The sequence below is a fragment of the Podarcis filfolensis genome (genome assembly GCF_964270895.1).
Source record: "Podarcis filfolensis genome assembly, chromosome: 13".
Taxonomy (NCBI): Eukaryota; Metazoa; Chordata; class Lepidosauria; order Squamata; family Lacertidae; genus Podarcis; species Podarcis filfolensis.
In genome coordinates, this window is record NC_139615.1 from 41,464,834 (window position 1) to 41,486,308 (window position 21,475).

A 21,475-nucleotide genomic window follows, 5' to 3' on the forward strand; every position below is an offset into this window, starting at 1 on the left:
AAGCTGTTTTACTTCCAAGGTACGACTGTACTGGGATACATCTCACTCATTTTTAAAGCAGAGAATTTGCAAAAAGACTATTTTACTGGACCAATAGTGCTCCTCCCTCTGCCCTCTAACCGACTGACACGGCAGGAGTGGGGAGGGCTCCCATTGCACGTGCCTGCACACACTTACAAAACTGTACACGGAAACCCTCAAAGCAAGTTGCTAAACAACATTTTACAGTACTTGTTTGTCCGCAAATTCTTCTTGCACCAACCCATCCCAAAACAAGCTTTCAAATTCCATTCTGTTCCCTACTCTATTGTCTCTGGGGGTGGTGTGGGGTGGGCAACCAAGGAAAACAAACCAACCCACACCTTCCCTTGCACCACACCCTGACTTAAGTGTTAATGAGCCATAAGTAACTGAAAGTTGAAGTCAGGTTCAAGGAGCAAGTATTTCCTGCTTCGGGCGAGGCACTAGGTTCAAACCTTGCCCCTGCCATACTCAAGCTGAGCTTAGGGCTTGGTCACAGTTATTTTTAACGCTGTTCTTTCCAGACACACACACACACAGCCCTGGAGGGTTGGCCAAGGGCGAGCGCAGCTCTGGGGCCAAAAACGACGTTAAAGTACATTTTCAAAATTAGCAACAAAAAGACCCTCCAAACCCAGTACAGTGGTATCTCAGGTTACATACGCTTCAGGTTACAGACTTCGCTAACCCAGAAATAGTGCTTCAGGTAAAGAACTTTGCTTCAGGATGAGAACAGAAATTGTGCTGCAGCGGCGCAGCGGCAGCAGGAGGCCCCATTAGCTAAAGTGGTGCTTCAGGTTAAGAACAGTTTCAGGTTAAGAACGGACCTCCGGAACAAATTAAGTACTTAACCTGAGGGAGCACTGTACAAATTTGTGGGAGCAGGACTGCATCTCTTGTCATCAGTGACGTCACCGGCACTATCCAATAGGTGCCTGCATCAGTTGCATTTCAAACCACTCAGCAATCTGAGGACCGAACGAGAGACGCCATCTGTGAAACAGGAAATCGGGCGAATGGCTCTTAAAAAGTAAATGGCAGGTGCTGTGTGGGATGGGGTGCTTGCCCCGGATCGGGACCTCAGCAAGGGGCAGCGGCTGTGATCCTTTCCTCTCCACTGTGACAGAGATTGTGACTCCTGCACCTGCTATCTGTATAGCAACCAGGCCCTTCTCCCCACATCAGATCCTTCTATACTTATTTGTGGAGCACATAGAACATAACCAGCTTCTATGTCATCCCTGAAACTGATACCCTTTCTTTGAAAATGCTGTTTAGCTGTTGCAAACATTGTGCTGTTTCCTGTTATTCTCTTCCATTCTTTCTCTGAGTCTTGTTATCTTTTTTTCTCTCTCTCTTCCCTGCCCTGACATCCAGTAACAGAACATTTTCCTGTGTTTTGTTTTCGCCTCGCTCCCCCTGGACACAAGGCAGTGTGTTCCCCGCAGTGCAGCCATGTTGCTCTATGCAATCTAAGTTAAACTTCCTAGGAAAAAAAATCCAATTCATTCATTTATTTATTTTTTAAACCTACATCACAGACCACGTCCTATGGCGGAACATAAGGGCTATGGTTGCTGTACATTACAAGATCATTTGGGAGTTGAGGAGGAAAAAAGAAATACCAGCGCTCCATGCATTTAGTTCTTGTCGGCCTGGATGCTACCACGCAGCTTAAGGAATTCACCTTTTGAACCTCTGCAACCTCCCCTTTGCTGATGCCAACAACTAATCTTTGGCAAAAGTGGCACAAAATGCTGCGTCTCTCAAGCCCCATCCTTTCAGAGTTCCATACAGGATTCATATCCGACTTATAAACTAAACAGAAATCCGAAGCCCTGGTGATGGACAGGCAGAGAGGGGCACAGCATAAAACGCTTGCACAAGATGATCTGATGCCAATTTCGTTTTTAATCGTTTTAATCCCGGGCGAGACAAAAAGTCTAGCAAGCTGTTCCCACTTGCAGAGAAAAGATAACAGGGGAATCAAAGCAGGCGCAGAGCTGTAGCTCAGCAACAGAGCATCTGCCTTGTGCGCAGAGTCCCAGGTTGAAACCCTATAAAAGGTAACGGTAAAGGACCCCTGGATGGTTAAGTCCAGTCAAAGGTGACTATGGGGTTACAGCGCTCATCTCGCTTTCAGGCCCAGGGTGCCGGCGTTTGCCCAGCTTTACGGGTCATGTGGCCAGCAGGACTAAACCACTTCTGGCACAACGGGACACCATGAGGAGTGCCAAAGCGCATGGAAATGCCATTTACCTTCCCGCCGCATCGGTATCTATTTATCTACTTGCACTGGTGAGCTTTCGAACTGCTAGGTTGGCAGGAGCTGGGACCGAGCAACAGGAGCTCACCCCATCACAGGGATTCGAACTGCCGACCTTCTGATCGGCAAGCCCAAGAGGCTCAGTGGTCTAGGCCACAGCGCCACCCTATAGACCTTCTTGGGTGTTCAGATCAGCAGAGAAGACCCTCTTGGTAGTTCTACTTCCTTCGAGGTTGTGGGGTGGTGGCCTATAAGAAGGCAGCCTCTGTGACAGCCCCTAAATTGTAGAATTCCCTCCTCACATCTGAAACCTTCACTACGAGGCCTTCAGCAAATGCTGAAAACACGCCTCATGTTGTGTGTTTTCAGGACCCACCCTATTCCTTTTCCCCCCGGCCAATGAATTTTTATTGAGTTCCAATTTCTCTTAACAAATATCAGATTTAATCCATAATTTAAGAGTTGACTGCCCACCCTTCATTCACGGTGTTGCTACAGTGGGACCTCAGGTTACATACGCTTCAGGTTACATACGCTTCAGGTTACAGACTCCGCTAACCCAGAAATAGTACCTTGGGTTAAGAACTTTGCTTCAGGATGAGAACAGAAATTGTGGTCCGGCGGCGCAGCGGCAGCAGGAGGCCCCATTAGCTAAAGTGGTGCTTCAGGTTAAGAACAGTTTCAGGTTAAGTACGGACCTCCGGAACGAATTAAGTACTTTACCTGAGGTACCACTGTATTCCCATTCTTCTTTGCTGCATTATAATTTTATCTATTCCACAGTACTTTCATTGCTATTGTATTTTGTTTTCCATCTGCTGCTCAAAACCTAATCCTGCCCATGATTCCATTTAACATGTAATATCTCAAGATGACCAAATAGGGAGTTTATTCTTTCAGGTCCATTTCATCCCTTGAGCTCGACTTTGCTGTCATCTTTGCCATGTCCACATAAGTTTTTCAAAATACTTTTTCTTATGTTACTATTCCTCCTTCTTACAACCTATGTGCACACGATGTTGGCCACTCGTTCTACATACATCCATAGATTTGTTTGTTTGTTTTGTACATCCACTGATTAATTCTCTTCTTTAAAACATCCATTCTTGTTGCTTTCCACACCGTTGAACGGGGGGATAGGTATAACTTCCTTAGGTAAAGGTAAAGGGACCCCTGACCATCAGGTCCAGTCATGGCCGACTCTGGGGTTGCGGCGCTCATCTCGCATTATTGGCCGAGGGAGCTGGCATACAGCTTCCAGGTCATGTGGCCAGCATGACTAAGCTGCTTCTGGCGAACCAGAGCAGTGCACGGAAACGCCGTTTACCTTTCTGCCGGGGTGGTACCTATTTATCTGCTTGCACTGGCGTACTTTCGAACTGCTAGGTTGGCAGGAGCAGGGACTGAGCAACGGGTGCTCACCCCGTCACGGGGATTCGAACCGCCGACCTTCTGATCGGCAAGTTCTATGCTCTGTGGTTTAACCCACAGCGCCACCCGCGTCCCTCATAACTTCCTTAGAGAATGCATTAATTAAAACTTACCCCCATTCTCTTCCTTGTCATCCTTATTTCTACAGTGTGCTGGGGACCCACCCTATTCCTGTGACTGCAAATTGTTCTTATCTCTGAATTTTAAATTGATATAACCCACCTGGTGAAAGAGTGGGTAATAAATTTAATCATTATTGTCCCTGGCATCTCTGGGTGGGACTGGAAATGTCCCTTTTTCCGAAACCATGGAGAGCTGTTACTAGTCAAGTGTATTCAGCTAAATGGATCACCGGCCTGACGCACTGTAAATACAGCTTTCTCTGTTGCTCCGTAGCAGTGGCTGTCCAAACATGGTCGCAACCACAGCTGAATGAACAGTTTTTCCGTCTCCTGCAGTGCAAGACAGGCTTTCGGGACCCTTAGGAAATGTACTCGCTGTGTGACAATGTGCTGTACACACGACACCATCCCTAAGTCATCCCTGTCCCAATTTTTAGTTGCCACTCCAAAGTGGATTCAAGGAAGAAAGTTATAATCCGTTTGTGCTGAAAATGGACCTCTCCATTGCGTGTTGTATGCATTTGTACACAGATTGTGCTTTTGCTTGACATCAGATGTCAAGGAAATAAACAACTATCTGACTTTTAGATGACATCTGAAGGCAGCCATGTTTAGGGAAGTTTTTACTGTTTGATGTTTTATCACTTTTATTGTTGTTATTATTAATATTAATATTAATATTAATAGCTTGTTGGGAGCCACCCAGAGTGGCTGGGGAAACCCAGCCAGGTGGGTGGGGTATAAACAGTAAATTGTGGTTGTTGCAGCCGGTTGTTGTTGTTCTTATCATCGTCATTAATTATTATTACAGTGGTACCTCTGGTTATGAAATATACTCAGAGTCGCAAAGTGATTTCATGCTCTTTATTCAGCTCATAGTGGTGAGAAGGAATGAATGAAAGTCTCCTCAAAGTATCTGCTTTATATACATTATTTACACAATGGGCTGCACATGATTGGCTAATTCCGGAATTCTACTGTAAGCCAATCAGGTTGTGGATTCACTTCTATCTGGAGCATGATTGGGTGGTTCCTGCCAACCAATCATAATGCTGCATTGTTCTAGGACCAATCAGACTGCTGCATTCTGAATCCTATTGTTCTAGGACCAATCAGACTGCTGCCTTTTGGATCCTATTGTTCTAGGACCAATGAGACTGCTGCAGTTTGGATCCTATTCAACTCAGTACATAACAGGTTACAAACTTAATTCGTTCTGGAGGCCCGTTCTTAACCTGAAGCTGTTCTTAACCTGAGGTACCACTTTAGCTAATGGGGCCTCCAGCTGCCGCCACGGCGCGATTTCTGTTCTCATCCTAAGGTAAAGTTCTTAACTTTCCTGGCTAGTGGAGTTTGTAACCTGAAGTGTTTGTAACCCGAGGTACCGCTGTATTATTATTAGTATACCGCCCTACACCCGCAAGTCTCAGGGCGATTCACAACATAAAATCACAAAATATATACTGGTAATTAAAAAAACAAGAACAACCCAATAATACCCCCTTTCTCCAAAACATTTTAAAAGGGTATTGAATGTCAATCGGGGGGGGGGGGGGACGGACGTTTTTGCCCGGTGCCTAAAGCTGTATAATGAAGGCACCAGCCGAACCTTTCTAGGGAGAGCATTCCAGAAATAGGGAGCCACCACTGAAAAGGCCCGTTTTCGTGTTGCCACCCTCTTGTGGAGGAAGTGCACGAAGAAAGGCCTCAGAAGATGATCTCAGGGTCCAGGTGGGTTCATATGGAAAGAGGCGGTCCTTGAGGTTTTGTGGTCCTGAGCTGTCTAAGGTTTCATAGGTCAAAATCTACTGGGTCAGACGTTGTGGGCCTGTGCCACTCAAGTCTCCCTGTCTGCGAGTGAAATCGGCAAAATGCAAAGCACAGTTACTTAGCTACCTGCTTACACCAATGCACACAACATATCCCTTGTATATCAATATAACACCACACCAGTTTCCAGCCTCTCTCTTCTGAAAAACTGAGAAAAAATATGTATAGTACATATCTTAAATATATACTAATTGAGGGGATGGGAATAGGAAAAACCACTGGGCACTAGTTTGAAGACGATAGTTCCATAATGGTGGCAATGTCAGAGGGGAAGGAAACCCCACAATGTTAACTGAAGATAAATACGCCTTAAACTTCCTGATCTGTAAAAAGCACCAGAAGAAAAGTCTTTGGGAACTATAAACATATGCAATTATCTCCTTCTTCCAGTGTAGTCCTCTCCCCTGCCAGGGTTCCTGAGTCACAATCATTTCTCCTCACCGCAAACCTCACTGTGATTCTGTACTTTTGGCTTTTAACGCCCCTGAATTGCCTGAGACAGGGAAGAGAGCTGAAGATCTGCTTATTGAGTATTCATCCCGATTTGTTTGCAGGGAGATAAGACAATGTCGACTTATTAAATGAGCATATTCATTACGCTTTGTTTGCGAGATTAGTTATCTACTGCATTTCCCCAGCAGTTTCCTTATTGCAAAAATGTCTGATCTGTTTGTTGACCTCTCAATCTGAATTTGCTGGCACGTGTTCCCACCTGAAAATAGGGACAGTCTGGAAGCGTCCCGAGTTCAAAGTACTTGAGAAAACAGCAATATTTTTAAGTATTTCAACTAGAAGGTTTACCACTTCTAGACCTCCTAAAATTATTCCGGATTTGCCCAGCTAGTCTGGATTTGAAGAGTACATACACAAACAGACACACTCAGATACTTACAGACATGTTTGGAGTAAGCCTTCTTGAAACGGGTCTCAAACCAGATGGTCATTCCATCTTCCTGCAGCCGATATATTCTTTGCTTCTGTGCCGGCTTGGCCTTGACTTTCCAAAAGGGGGATCCTTTCAGCATCACCTTGATATCTTCATCGTCTGTCAGGCCTGCCCCGAGAAAAGAGAAAGCGAATGGTAGCAGCTATAAAACCCACAATGAACCTAACATACATTTCCAATCTGAAGAATGCACTTCTATTCGCCAGTGCTTGATCTGAGCCAGAATTCAGCCCTGGAACTCTGTTCTGAATTCTGTCCCTGAAACATAATGTAAAATGTTCACATGAAAAAGAGTGCCTCTAAACACGTGCAAAGTGCCTTTTCCTTTCAACCTCAGGCAGCCATCACTCTCTGGATTAAGAGGATTAAAAATAAATAAAAAGTGTTGCAAACTCCCAACCCTGCACTTAAAAAAAAAATAGCCTGCATTTTGAAAAACCATTAGAATTTTGAAATTCTCTTTGGAAACAGCATAAATCTAGTCAGTGACGAAATGTGTGGAATTCTAGTCCTTCGTGCACAAGAATCAATCCTAGACTTTCACAACTTCTGAATCACTTTCAGGCCTGCAGGGTCAGAGGAAATGACATGGTTTACAGTAGACCAGTAGCAGATTCTGCAGCTGTCTCAAGCAACAATGGAGTGCACCTCTGAGGGTGAAATCAAACTGCTGCATTAGCAACACTGAAGTGACCTCCCCGGAGTGCAAGCCTGGACAGTGCGTATGGAGATTGTGTATGGAAATCTTGGGCTGCCCAGATTACAAGACACCCCTCTCTGCCTTACTGTGGTTCAGAGGAGGGCGGAACAACACACTTGGCAGTAGCTGGGCTGCAGGAGTTGCCGGAGAGGCGTACAGGGCGCCATCCAACTGTCTTAGGGACTCCACTCCGGATTTATGTTGCATTTACTCCTTAATAATATTATTATTATTTATATTATTATTATTTATATTATTATTATTATTATTATTATTATTATTTATTTCTACCCTGCCCATCTGGCTGGGCTTCCCCAGCCACTCTGGGCGGCTTCCAACAAAGTACAGTGGTACCTCAGGTTAAGTACTTAATTTGTTCCGGAGGTTCGTACTTAACCTGAAACTGTTCTTAACCTGAAGCACCACTTTAGCTAATGGGGCCTCCTGCTGCTGCTGCGCCGCCACCGTGCGATTTCTGTTCTCATCCTGAAGCAAAGTACTTAACCCAAGGTAATATTTCGGGGTTAGCGGAGTCTGTAACCTGAAGTGCATGTAACCTGAAGCGTATGTAACCTGAGGTACTACTGTATTAAAATACAGTAATCTGTTAAACATTAAAAGCTTCCCTAAAGAGGGCTGCCTTTTCTTCTGGGCAAACCACCCCAGAAGAAGCACAATGTGTCCCCCAACCAGCAGTACCACCCCTTCCCTAACACCCCAAAAGACCAGAGCAAGAGGCCATGCTTGAAATGGCCCGAGGCAAGGCAAGGCAAAGCAGGGCAGGTGGCCGCCCTGCGAGATCAGTTGCTCGGGAGGAGGAACACAACTTGGACCCACAGCGGTTAGACAGAGCCAGCCAGGCCTACCTGGGCTGCCATCTTTAACTATTGTACTGGAGATATTAGAGCTACATACATATGGCTTCCCCCAAAGAATACTGGGAACTGTACAGTGGTACCTCGGGTTAAGAACTTAATTTGTTCTGGAGGTCCGTTCTTAACCTGAAACTGGTCTTAACCTGAAGCACCACTTTAGCTAATGGAGCCTCCTGTTGCTGCCGTGCTGCTGCTGCACGATTTCTGTTCTCATCCTGAAGCAAAGTTCTTAACCCGAGGTACTGTTTCTGGGTTAGCAGAGTCTGTAACCTGAAGCATCTGTAACCTGCTATTTTCTTTCGGTTCTCCACCGCTGGCTCTTCCTACTGAGGTTTGATGCGAACTTTTCTGGCAGGGCGTAAAAAAAAGATGGAGAAGCCAAGAATCTTAAGAGGAGGAAGAAGCAGGAAATCTGGAAAAAGCATCGGTGCTTTCTGCTGGAACGGGACAGAGAGGCCCCCTAATGCAAATATGCACAGATAATTTGGGAGGGGCAACAGAAGACAGTGAGAAAGATCCTCAGATGATCTCTTGGCTACAGAGCTATGAAAACCACAAAGGGGAGGAGAGCCAGGAGGACTGCATTCAGCACTTAAGCCTCGGTGGCAGGGATTAACAGACCGCATCAATGGCTGTTGTTTGCTTTTGGGCTTAGCGGCCCTCTATGGGCAACTGTGCTAAGGTTTGTTTTATGCTTCTTCCAAAGTTGACACCTTTTCCCTTCCTGACCCCAGCTCAACTCACTCCCCGCATATTTTCAACGTTCTAGTGAGAGCTGGACCATAAAGAAGGCTGATCGCCGAAGAATGGATGCTTTTGAATTACGGTGCTGGAGGAGACTCTTGAGAGTCCCATGGACTGCAAGAAGATCAAACCTCTCCATTCTGAAGGAAATCAGCCCTGAGTGCTCACTGGAAGGACAGATCCTGAAGCTGAGGATCCAATACTTTGGCCACCTCATGAGAAGAGAAGACTCCCTGGAAAAGACCCTGATGTTGGGAAAGATGGAGGGCACAAGGAGAAGGGGACGACAGAGGACGAGATGGTTGGACAGTGTTCTCGAAGCTACCAGCATGAGTTTGACCAAACTGCGGGAGGCAGTGGAAGACAGGAATGCCTGGCGTGCTCTGGTCCATGGGGTCACGAAGAGTCGGACACTTAAAATAATATATATATATAAACACTTATATTCTAATATAGTGAGAGAGATCTTGAGCACAGAGTGCATATGGCTTTTCTTCCAATGTCTACATTGCAAGGGGGTTGGACTAGATGGCCCCTGGGGTGTCCCTTCTGGCTCGACGCTTATAGGATTCTATGAAACCTGGCCTGCACTCTGCCAGAAGAATTACGCTGGCTTCTTGAAATCAACACACAGCAGCGCTTCTGGGAGTTTCCCACCCCCACGGAAGTATGTTGTCAAAGGTACTCTGTACATGCTCAAAGGCATTCTGCCTCAGGTACCAACATTTTAAAAAACCACCCACATTGTGGGAAATGTAATGTACAACTGAAAGGGAAAAAACCAAAACAGAACCTGTTATTGAAATTTGGGGTTGTCTACCGTCAGTGTGAAAATGTTCAGAAAAACCTATTGCGGAAAATACGTGGTTTCGATGTGTGGGAAGCCTGTTGTAAGCGCTGCAGACTTTGCAGCTGATACAATGGTAATATGCTGCGGCAGACAGCAAACACGGAAGTAATTTATTTGGGATTTTAAATGTTCTGCACCTTTATATGTATCTGCAGGTGGCTCAAGCAAGCAAGCCAAGCTGCACACTTCTGGGGGAGGGCAATGCATAAGCTGTGTTCAGACGCCTGCCTGAAGATACAATAGTGGATAGGGGAAAGGGAATATGAATGCAAGCCATCTGGATCTTACCATGTTGAGCGGGAAAGGGCTTTTACTCAAGTTCACCTGAACGTACGTAGAACCCTCTGCACAAATGGGGACCCTGCTTTTTCCAGCTCCTTGATTGTGTGGAAGGTTCTACTCGTGGTCAAAAACAAGTCAAAGCCCCCAAAAGGGTTGATGCACATGGGGAAGGCTTGCATGCACGACCCCAGTCCACACTTTGAATGATTGTGTGTGCCAAAAAGTGCTAAAATGAAATAAAATAATTTATTATTTATTCCCCACCCATCTGGCTGCGTTTCCCCAGCCACTTTGGGCGGTTCCCAACAGAATATTAAAAGCACAACAAAACATCAAACATTAAAAACTTCCCTAAACAGGGCTGCCTTTAGATGTCTTCTAAGAGTCAGATAGTTGTTTATTTCCTCAACATCTGATGGGAGGGTGTTCCACAGGGCAGGTGCCACCACCAAGAAGGCCCTCTGCCTGGTTCCCTGTAACCTCACCTCGCAGTGAGGGAACCACCAGAAGGCCCTTGGCGCTGGACCTCAGTGTCCAGGCTGGACGATGGAGGTGGAGACGCTCCTTCAGGTATACTGGGCCGAGGCCGTTTAGGTCTCACACCATTTAGGTCTCGCACCAAAGGTCAGCACCAACACTTTGAATTGTGCTCAGAAACGTACTGAAACACCTCTATAGGCAGGTGAGACTTACAGAAGTACAAGTGGGATCTGCAACTAAACACTGCATTGTGGAATGCTCCTGTTTAGGTTTCCAGCCAACCAGCCATGCCCATTCCAGGATATTCCATTCCTTGGGAGTTCCTCATTGTACCCCAATAGTTAGTGCTCTGTGCCCACTGAACATGCAGAATCCTTATTAGTCTGCTTTGGGGTTTCCCCAACTGTGTCCTGCTTGGAGTTTTTGTTACGGATCCGTTTGTCTTGAGAGACAAAGGAGTATGCATCCAGGGTGAAGTCAAATCACAGCACGAGCTGTAGACAGGCTTAAATTAATGGGCCTCGGTTACTCTGGTCTATGCATGCCAATGGGTCTAACTCTGAATAAGTCTAATGCTACCTAAAGGTAAAGGTAAACGGACCCCTGACCGTTAGGTCCAGTCGTGGCCGACTCTGGGGTTGCAGTGCTCATCTCGCTTTATTGGCCGAGGGAGCGGCGTACAGTCATGTGGCCAGCATGACTAAGCTGCTTCTGGAGAACCAGAGCAGCGCACGGAAACGCCGTTTACCTTCCCGCCGGAGCGGTACCTATTTATCTACTTGCACTTTAACGTGCTTTCGAACTGCTAGGCTGGCAGGAGCAGGGACCGAGCAATGGGAGCTCACCCCGTTGAGGGGATTCAAACCGCCGACCTTCTGATCGGCAAGTCCTAGGCTCTGTGGTTTAACCCACAGCACCACCCGCTGCCTACTTCGACCCTAAAGATTTTTGTACTTCTGCAAACCTTTGGGCTCCTTCACACCTGCAAATAACCTGGCTGCTTGTGGGTGGGCGGTGCTGTTTTGACTATATATGGAATGTCACTCAAACGGAGCTGGCTATTAGTAAACATTGATGCTGATGCAGAATACCTCCCTCCGCCGACAGAACCAACCCCTTCCAACGTTGTGTATGTTCCATCAGAAATCGTGGTTATATTTATCCTGCTGCTTCTCCCTATGGCTTCGGCCTTTTTTGGAAGCAGACTGCAACCTGATTTCCTGGACGGCGATTAAGTGTCAGTGTTGTGCAACGTTGCAGACCTCCTTTGGGGAGGTGGGAGGAAAAAAACTCTGATGCTCAGACGTGCTGCTAGCCTGGGTGGTCAACAGAGACCCGAAGCAGAATATAACTCACTAGCAGCTACTCTCCAGCCATCCTCCTTTTTTTCCCTTTCAGGGCTGTCCTTGCACATGTGCCAAGAGTGCCCGAGCGCACGGCCTGTCCCAAAGGAGAATCAAATGTGGTGCTCTTCAGGAGAAATCATGCCACGTGGCTTAGATTGAAAGAGCGGCTGTGGAAGTAAAAGGAGCTTTATTGGGTTCAGGGCAGGGAACCTGAGGTGCTGGATGTAAAAGGCAGTGTGCTCAGCGTGGCCAAAGGATGCAAGATACATGCTGGCTACTCCGACAGCTCCCTGGAGTTTTCAACCCAAGGAGCTACTGTATTTTTTGCTCTATAGGATGCACTTTCCCCCCTCCAAAAATGAAGGGGAAATGTGTGTGCATCCTATGGAGCAAATGCAGGCTCCTTGGCTTTAGCGATAGCAATGGGAAGCCTCCGAAGGCAACCACACTCACATACACGCACAGATCTTCCCACTAGGGATGCTCAAGGATTTCCCTTGGTCCGCCATTTTAAATGGGCCAACCTGATTCACGCTTCCCAAAACCAATCGCGTGGACTGGAACAGAGTTATCCTCCAGTTTTCACACCCCTCCAAATTCCACAATACAATCCCTCAATTGTCCTGCAGCTCCCCAGATATTGTTGGACTTCATCTCTGAACAGCCCTAGCCGGGAGGCCAATAATCAGGGATGGTTATGGAGAGAAATTATAACTTATGATCTGTTTGTGTGGTTTGGGAGCTGCACGGTCAGGGAAAAAACAATGTTGTCCAGGGTTTTAAAGACCGCGGAGAGAATAATTGGATGCACTCTTCCCACCCTGGATCAAATCTATGCTTCCAGGTGCCATAAGAAAGCTGCAGAGACAGCGCAGTATAGTGCGCACCCCGGAAATGATCTCTTTCAGCTTCTGCCTTCTAGAAGAAGGTACAGGGTTATAAAGACTAGGACTAGCCGCCTGAGAAACAGTTTCTATTCAAATGCGATTTTGGTTTTAAATGCAGTGTAAGGTAGTCTCTATGGGAGTATATTGTACAGTGGTACCTCGGGTTACATATGCTTCAGGTTACATACGCTTCAGGTTACAGACTCAGCTAACCCAGAAATAGTGCTTCTGGTTAAGAACTTTGCTTCAGGATGAGAACAGAAATCGGACTCCGGTGGCGCGGCGGCAGCAGGAGGCCCCATTAGCTAAAGTGGTGCTTCAGGTTAAGAAGAGTTTCAGGTTAAGAACGGACCTCCGGAACGAATTAAGTACTTAACCTGAGGTACCACTATATTTAATTATGGGGTATCAGAGTTTTTAGGGGGCTAACCAGGCTGGGATAGCAGGCTTGTTGGTTTCTGAATGTCTGGGTGTAGATTTTCAATTTCGTTGCTCTGTATGGGACAATGACAATAAATATTATCGTATCGTATCTGTCAGGGAACTGCCATCGGAACTAGAGGAGGCGGCGAGGCTCCACAGCGATGCTGGAGAGGGGCCAAGCAGGGAGAGAGGCAGGTCTCCGGCTGGGGAAGAAAATCAGCGCAACACCAGGGATAGAGGAGGGCCGATGGGGGAAGCAGAGAGGAGGCTCCAGGACTCTTCGCAGGAGACCAGCGAGGAGAGCATAGGTCCTCCGCTGCCCACACCCACCCTGCGCAGAAGACTTCCGCACAGGGAAAGTAGGCGGCGACTTGGCGTCAAAGAACTTCTTTGCTGGAAGAGGTTCAAGAAACGCCCACTGACGGATTCTGCCAGCGACTGAACAGCCACGGAGTGGATGGCTGTCCAGAGAGAAACGGTTTAACCAGGCAACCTAGCCCAGAGCGGCGGTAACTTACGCACAAGTAACCCCTAAAGCCATTACAGTATCGTATTGTCATTGTATGTTTCAAGAGACAATGGAGTGTGCCTCCAGGGAGCGAAGTCGAAAGGCTGCTGTTAGCAGCACAGAAGTGACCAGACCCTGGGATACAAGCCTGGGCTGGGTGTATGGAGGTCATGGGCTGCCCAGATGACAAGACCCCTTTCTAGGCCTGGCTGATGTGGTCCAAAGGAACGCAGAGCAATACACTTTGGCACCAGCTTGGCTGCAGGAGTTCTGAGGTGGCGTCCAACCGTCTTACGAGACTCCACTCTGGATTTGTGCAGGCTTTACTCAGCCTTCTCGTCTCCCAAAGATGTCCAGCAAGGCATTGGAGGTTTAGACTAAAGAGTTTTCCTTCTCCTAGATGGGCTACCTTCCTAGGTTGCACCTCACTTCCTGCTACACATGCACAGGACGCGGGTGGCGCTGTGGTCTAAACCACTGAGCCTCTTGGGCTTGCCGATCAGAAGGTTGGCAGTTTGAATCCCCGCAACAGGGTGAGCTCCTGTTGCTCTGTCCCAGCTCCTGCCAACCTAGCAGTTCAAAAGCACACCAGTGCAAGTAGATAAATAGGTACTGCTCCGGCGGGAAGGTATATGGCATTTCCGTGTGCTCTGGTTTCCATCACAGTGTTTCATTGCTCCAGAAGCGGTTTAGTCCTGCTGGCCACATGACCCGGAAAGCTGTCTGTGGACAAATGCCAGCTCCCTTGGCCTATAAAGCGAGATGAGCGCTATACCCCATAGTCGCCTTTGACTGGACTTAACCGTCCAGGGGTCCTTTACCTATTTAACCTTCCTGCTACACAGCACGTGCAGAAACCTGGACCCACAATTGGTCTCATCTACTCAATCCGCTGGAACGCGGGTGGCGCTGTGGGTTAAACCACAGAGCCTAGGACTTGCCGATCAGAAGGTCGGCGGTTCGAATCCCAGCGATGGGTGAGCTCCCGTTCCTCAGCCCAGCTCCTGCCAACCTAGCAGTTCGAAAGCACGTCAAAGTAGATAAATAGGTACTGCTCCGGTGGGAAGGTAAACTTAGTCATGCTGGCCACATAACCCGGAATCTGTACGCCGGCTCCCTTGGCCAACAAAGCGAGATGAACGCCGCAACCCCAGAGTCGGCCACGACTGGACCTAATGGTCAGGGGTCCCTTTACTTTTACTCAATCTGCTGGATCCCATCTTTGCATGCAGGAGGGGGCCCTAATTCACTGAGGGTTTGAAACCCATTGGCTACCCTCACCTGGTATAGCCGGCCAGTCGAAGCTGTTGTAATCCTACAACATTGGGAGGACCGCAAGCCTCCCACCCCTACCCCAAACCTCTATTTCTCTCCCACACCCCTTTAAAAAACAAATGAATAAATCCAGGGGAGGGAGTGGCGGGGTAAACACACCAAAGAATAGACAGTAGCTGGCCAAGTGGCTCACTTTTTCCTTCAGCTCTGCAGACCAAGCCCTTTGTGTGGCTTTTTGTACAGCTGGGAGCTGTACCAGGAAGGGGAGGTGAGTCAGCCGGGAGGGCTTGAAAATGAAATTGTTTTCTGCACTTGAGGCAAAGCCATTTCTACTTGGGGGTGGCGGAGGGGGGGAGAGAGAAAAGGGAGAAATGCCTCTTAGCAAAGGCTTCCTCTGGTGCCCAGAAGTTGTTGTTATACGTTCCTAGGAAATAAAAAAAGCAAGCCAAGGCAGAGAGGACAGGGCAAGGCAGGAGGGGTGGAATGTTTCCAGAGGCCGTGCAAGGCAATGGGGTGCTGGAATGTGATGGGGAGGAAACAGAGGAATGGGGAGTGGTGTTTGTGCAAGGAGGTTTCCGATCAACCCGTGCCCCTCGGTTTTGTTGCCATCTGATCCCCCCTTCTGCATGATAAACACGGACAAGTCTCACCCGTGGTGATATCGGTTGTGTTGTTTTTTCCAGCTGCTCTGCTGAAGAAGAGCCAATACCCCTCTCTTTTTTGCTTTTTCTTCCCTTCTAACTGCTGGCTAGGGATTTTAGCTGTTATTCTAACCAGAAACAACCGCATCACCTCCATTGTTTCAAGGAAAATATTTGGCCTGGCTTTGACACAGAACTCACAATCAAGAGAAGTTTGCAATAGTTCTGACTTCACCCCGGTTCGTTTTTTCTACGTTTTCCCTTTTTCCGTTCCTCAACCCACCCCCCTTCCTGCCTCCCATCTCGCCATCTGTGCGCTGAGAATTTTTGTTTACAGTCAGCTGGGTTTTAAAAGGTCGGGAGGATGTGCAGGAGCAGCTAAAGGGTCAGTCGTGGATTTAACAGAAGTGTTTTGGGCTGCCACAGGCCTATGTTTCCAAACACCTCTTCGCCCCCTCCGGCGTTTGACAGAAGAAAACAGGCACATGACTCATCTAATGCGCACAAGAGATTTTTAATAAGGGAGTGAGCAAAGGGGATCAGTGCTGCGACCATGGCGGCTGGCAAATTTCATCACCTAATTATCTTTTTAAAAATAAAATAAAAAGTCCCCATTTGTCATTATAGGACGAACTGCAGAGGCTACCCCTCCATGAAAAACAAAACACAGTGGTACCTCGGGTTAAGTACTTAATTCGTTCCGGAGGTCCGTTCTTAACCTGAAACTGTTCTTAACCTGAAACACCACTTTAGCTAATGGGGCCTCCCGCTGTTGCTGCGCCGCCAGAGCACAATTTCTGTTCTCATCCTGAAGCAAAGGTCTTAACCTGAGGTAATATTTCTGGGTTAGCGGAGTCTGTAACCTGAAGCGTCTGTAACCTGAAGTGTATGTAACCCGAGGTACCACTGCATATCAGACTAGCATGTCAGCGCTAGAACTCTCCTAGACATCTAGCTTTCTATATCAAATTGAGGAGCAATCACTTGTGTGAAGCAGCGCTTACTCATGAGATATCCCATCTGCAGTCTGGTGTTGCTGAGACCTATAGCTGTCAACCTTTCCCTTTTCTTGCGAGGAATCCTATTCGGAATAAGGGAATTTCCCTTAAAAAAAGGGAAACGTTGACAGCTATGCTCAGACCTCTGTGAGAACTAAGACCGTATACACATTACTGGCCTAAAGTCGTTCTTTTAGTCAGTCAAGGTAGTTTTGGGGTACGGGGAATGCATCAAAGCAAAGTATTTGGTAAGAAACTACTGGATAGATATGGATTGTGGCTAATGTCATGTATCCTTATCCAAGCAGTAGGGGGGGGTGTTGTGTGTGTGCATTGGATGCAGAGCAGGGGGGATCGTGTCCACCGCCCCAGTCTCAACAGAAGATCTGAGAAGCAGAAGGGAGAGTAGACTTGGTTGCCATCGAACATTCATGAGTTATGTATTCAGTGGTCTGTGTTTGCCTGAGCTTGAGCCTGGACTAAGGATTCTGAGCTCCTGTGTTCTGATTCGATACATGATGTCCAATCACAGAACATTTCAGGATTTGGGCCTCCGCCACTGGCCCTTGAACTCTAAGTCGTGATTCGCAGCTTGGAAGTTTAGACAGCCAGTCACGTTGGGAGTGGGAGTGGCCCAGGCTTTCAGAAATGTATAGAAGCAGTTGCTTTGCCCCAGTTTCCCCGTTACGTAGTTCAATAAAGGTTTTTGCTGTTATCACTGTGTCTTGCCTGGTGGGAACCCACCAACACTTCAAGGAGTTCTCCCAAATTTTGCACCCTTCCTCTTTGAAAGGGGTCTGAAAGGCGTAAGAAAACAGAACAATCACTTATGATGCACTGCTTGTTTCACTATTCTGTCTTGAGTACATCTTGTTGCATCTTTTTCTTACGTTCCTTGTCTTCCCTTCCCGAAATCCAAACCAGCTTCCTGGTCGTAAAGATCGGAAGGCTGTTTATCAGTCCCAAATCTGGATTCGTGAAGTCTGCAAGCATCCACACCGCACATCTAATAAGAACTGATTCAGAGCCACAACCAGGTGTGTGGTTTGTCCCATCTGGGTGTCTGCAGTCGATGCGCAACCGAGGCAAGAAATGCAATCTGTCTGCTGTCTGCTGCCTGCAACTTCCAACAAGCTGTGCACAGAGCTGGCGTCTGGCTGCATTTTCACAGGCACAAAAGCACAGATCAGCTTACAATTGTTCGCAAATTAGTACTGTGTCTTCACTCAGTTGCTCTGTGGCCATGTATTACCAAACAGCATCCAGAGTAGCATTAGAATAAAAAATTATGGGCATGTTAGCAACTTATCACTTCTACAGGTGTTTCCAAAGTGTTTCCAGCATCAGATCCCTTTCCCTTTAGATATGGATGTATATATCAGGCCATGGCTTAATCCAGCTCCGAGGGCCTTCTGGCAGTTCCCTCGCTGTGATAAGTAAGGTTACAGGGAACCAGGCAGAGCCTTCTCGGTAGTGGCGCCCACCCCGTGGAATGCCCTCCCATCAGACGTCCAGGAAATAAACAACTATCTGACTTTTGGAAGACATCTGAAGGCAGCCCTATTTAGGGCAGCTTTTAATGTTTGATGTTTTATTGTGCTTTTAATGAGTGGCTGGGGAAACCCAGCCAGATGGATGGGGTATAATTTATTTATTTATTTATTTATTTATTTATGTTGTTGTTGTTGTTGTTGTTGTTGTTGTTGTTGTTGTTGTTGTTGTTGCTGCTGCTGCTGCACTTATTGGGACACACAATCATGCAAAGTATGGACTGTTTAGGGAAGTTTTTAATGTTTGATGTTTTATTGTGCTTTTAATATTCTGTTGGGAGCCACCCAGAATGGCGGGGTATAAATATTATTATTATTATTCAGACAGTGTTCTCAAAGCTACGAACATGAGTTTGACCAAACTGCGGGAGGCAGTGGAAGACAGGCGTGCCTGGCGTGCTCCGGTTCATGGGGTCACGAAGAGTCGGACACGACTAAACGACTAAACAACAAAAACAAAATTATTCAGACAGCCCTCAGCATCTCCTGGCAGGGCTCTTGGGCCTTTACAACCATGTGACAGGCAGAAATTCAACCAGAAAGTTTCATGGGGGTGTAGCAGTGTTGGGTCAATGGCACTGGGCAGCTGCCCTTGTCGAACAACTCCCATGCCAGTGTTAAGAGACCTGGGAGTCCTGCCAGAAACCAAGAAACCTCCAGCTAGCCAGCCTTTCTCAACCTGTGGGTCCCCAGATGTTGTTGGACTACAACTCCCATCACCCCTAGCTAGCAAGACCAGAGCTCAGGGATGATGGGAGTTGTAGTCCAACAACACCTGGGGACCCACAGGTTGAGAAACACTGATATAGACCCCTGTGCACCAAGCTGCCCTCCGTGCGTTCTCGCAGCTTGGCATGAGCAATGGCACTTCCACGAAACATGACCAAGCAAGTCCAACAAGGCCACAGCAATTCTGGGTAATTTCAGGAGTAAAAACGGGCTCCGATGGGCATGAATGAACTCAGAGGAACCTCCGTTCATTATTATTTTCTTTGCACAGCTCACAAACCTGTCATCGAAATTGCCAGTGCCTGTTGCATAAGAAACTCCCCGTGGTCTATATTTAACCCCACTGTCCTTACGTAACTCCTCAAGCCCTCCAGCTCCAAAGCGGCGAGAGGTTCTGCAAGACGTTCCGCTCATATTTCGCCCAGTCTTCATTGATGCGGCTTGCAGCTTTGTTTAGGCCTTGCCGACTGCTTCTCCTTAACGTCCCTGAATGAAATGCCAATTGGCTTTTCTCGGCTGCTGTGATGAATTAAAATTTGGATGGGGGCAAGGAGGACACCAACCTTGGCTAAATTGCCTGTCGTTTTTGTTGTCTTCCAAGAATCCACCTTAATCCTAACCAGTAGCTTTTATAGCCCTGTCTTTTCCCCATTAACCACCCCTTGGTGGCTGTGTATACACTATACGTACATTTAAAGCACATCCCACACACACCCAAACAATCCTGGGAACTGTAGTTTGCCCCAACAACGAGCTACAATTCCCAGCACCCTTAACAAACTACGGTTCCCAGTTATTTGGGGGCGGCATGTGTTTAAAACATATTTTGTATCTGCAGCCATTGCTTTTCTTTTTCCTTCCTCTCCCTCTTTTCCTCATTCACTTTATTTAAAGAATGCAAAATGCTACTAGCATCTACCTCAGAATTTATTTACTGCTTTATTTTCTTATTTTGTTTATCAAATTCATAAACCGCCCTTCTTCCGAAGATCGCAGGGTGGTTTAGGATATAAAAACACATGCACACAAACACATAACAAAACAACCCCTTTCCACACACACAAATTAAAAGGCCACAAATTGTTTAATTAGCCCCAAAATGAGGAACAATCCACTTTAGGGTTTTGGACACCAGTACTGGACCTAATCCAGAGAGGCTTGGGTTCAAATCTCCGTTCAAGTGCAAAGCTCACAGGATAGTCTTGAGCAAACCTGTTTTTCCCAGCATCACCTCATCACACAGGGCTGTCATGAGGTAAGACGCAAGGGTGCTGCGCTAAACATAGGATAGAAACATGATATAAAAACAAACAAGGCTGCTTCTGAGCTCGTGCAGAGTGCCCGGGAGACCCAGGCCCATTTTCCTATGGGTAACTAACTATAGGCTCATACGTGACTTCAATGGCTTCATTTATTTCTCACTTCATTTATTTCTTGGCAGGGTTGATTTGGATCAGGTAAGACTTGATTTAAATCATTTTTTTAAAGAAAGACTCATTCTTACTGGTATAATCTTAATATTTACAACCAGATGAAGGTTTCATTTTTGGAATAATAAATTTTCAGAGTAGATTTTACAGTTATATCAAAAATTACTGATTTGGTTATACTATTAGAAATACATTGACAGATTATTATGAAATTATTGTGAGGTTTAATAAGTTAACTGTTTATACTTGGACAACTTTTCTGCTGTACTTTATTGGAAGGAGAAAAATAATCATTTCCTTAATAACTAAACAATTTATTTAACTAAAACAATAACATTTTGGCATATGCATCCATGTTTGTTAACTGATGTGGTTAAACAAGTTAAAAACAAAACATAACTGAGACTGAGTTTTAGCACACATGAAAAACTTAAAACAAATCCTTATTTCCTGAGGAATAGCCTTTGGATTATAGGTAAAGGTAAAGGGACCCCTGACCATTAGGTCCAGTCGTGACCGACTCTGGGGCTGCGGCGCTCATCTCGTTTTACTGGCCGAGGGAGCCAGCGTACCACTTCCGGGTCATGTGGCCAGCATGACTAAGCCGCTTCTGGCGAACCAGAGCAGCGCACGGAAACACTGTTTACCTTCCCGCCAGAGCGGTACCTATTTATCTACTTGCACTTTCGCGTGCTTTCGAATTGCTAGGTTGGCAGGAGCAGGGACCGAGCAACAGGATCTCACCCCGTCGCGGGGATTCAAACCGCCGACCTTCTGGTCAGCAAGCTGTAGGCTCTGTGGTTTAACCCACAGAGCCACCCGTGTCCCCCATTGGATTATAAAGTAACTTAAATAGAAAACTATCTTTAGAAAGATTTTTCATCCAAAAGGAAAATCCAATTTAAATTTAAAAAATCCGATTTTTAAAAGCCACAGAGACAGCATCGTCAATCAATGCCCCAAAATAAGCTGGGAGGTGGGAAGAGCAAGCCACTTCTGCGTCCTCTTCAGACCTGTCCGAAAAGGCTGTGTACACACAACCTGTGGGGCTCAGGCATCATACGGATGGCGTTTTCAAATCGGACCGAAGCTGGTTTTGGGGAGGGAATGCATCAAAATGTGGCATTATTCAAGAAACGAC

General features: G+C 46.8%; 1 protein-coding gene across 3 annotated transcripts in view; it reads right to left on the reverse strand.

The window, feature by feature from the left end:
• PLCD3 (phospholipase C delta 3) overlaps nt 1–21,475 on the reverse strand; it is an 89,372-nt gene that overhangs the window by 46,369 nt on the left and 21,528 nt on the right. For 2 of the 3 annotated variants that reach the window (XR_014541000.1, XM_083582769.1), the window contains exon 2: nt 6,563–6,724. Coding sequence is in view for 2 of the 3 variants with exons in the window: in XM_083582769.1 (XP_083438895.1) it covers nt 6,563–6,724 (162 nt within the window). In the remaining variant the exon portion in view is untranslated. Of the gene's footprint in view, nt 1–6,562; nt 6,831–13,215; nt 13,275–21,475 lie in introns of those variants that run through there. The other variant, XM_083582770.1, reaches the window with a different exon arrangement.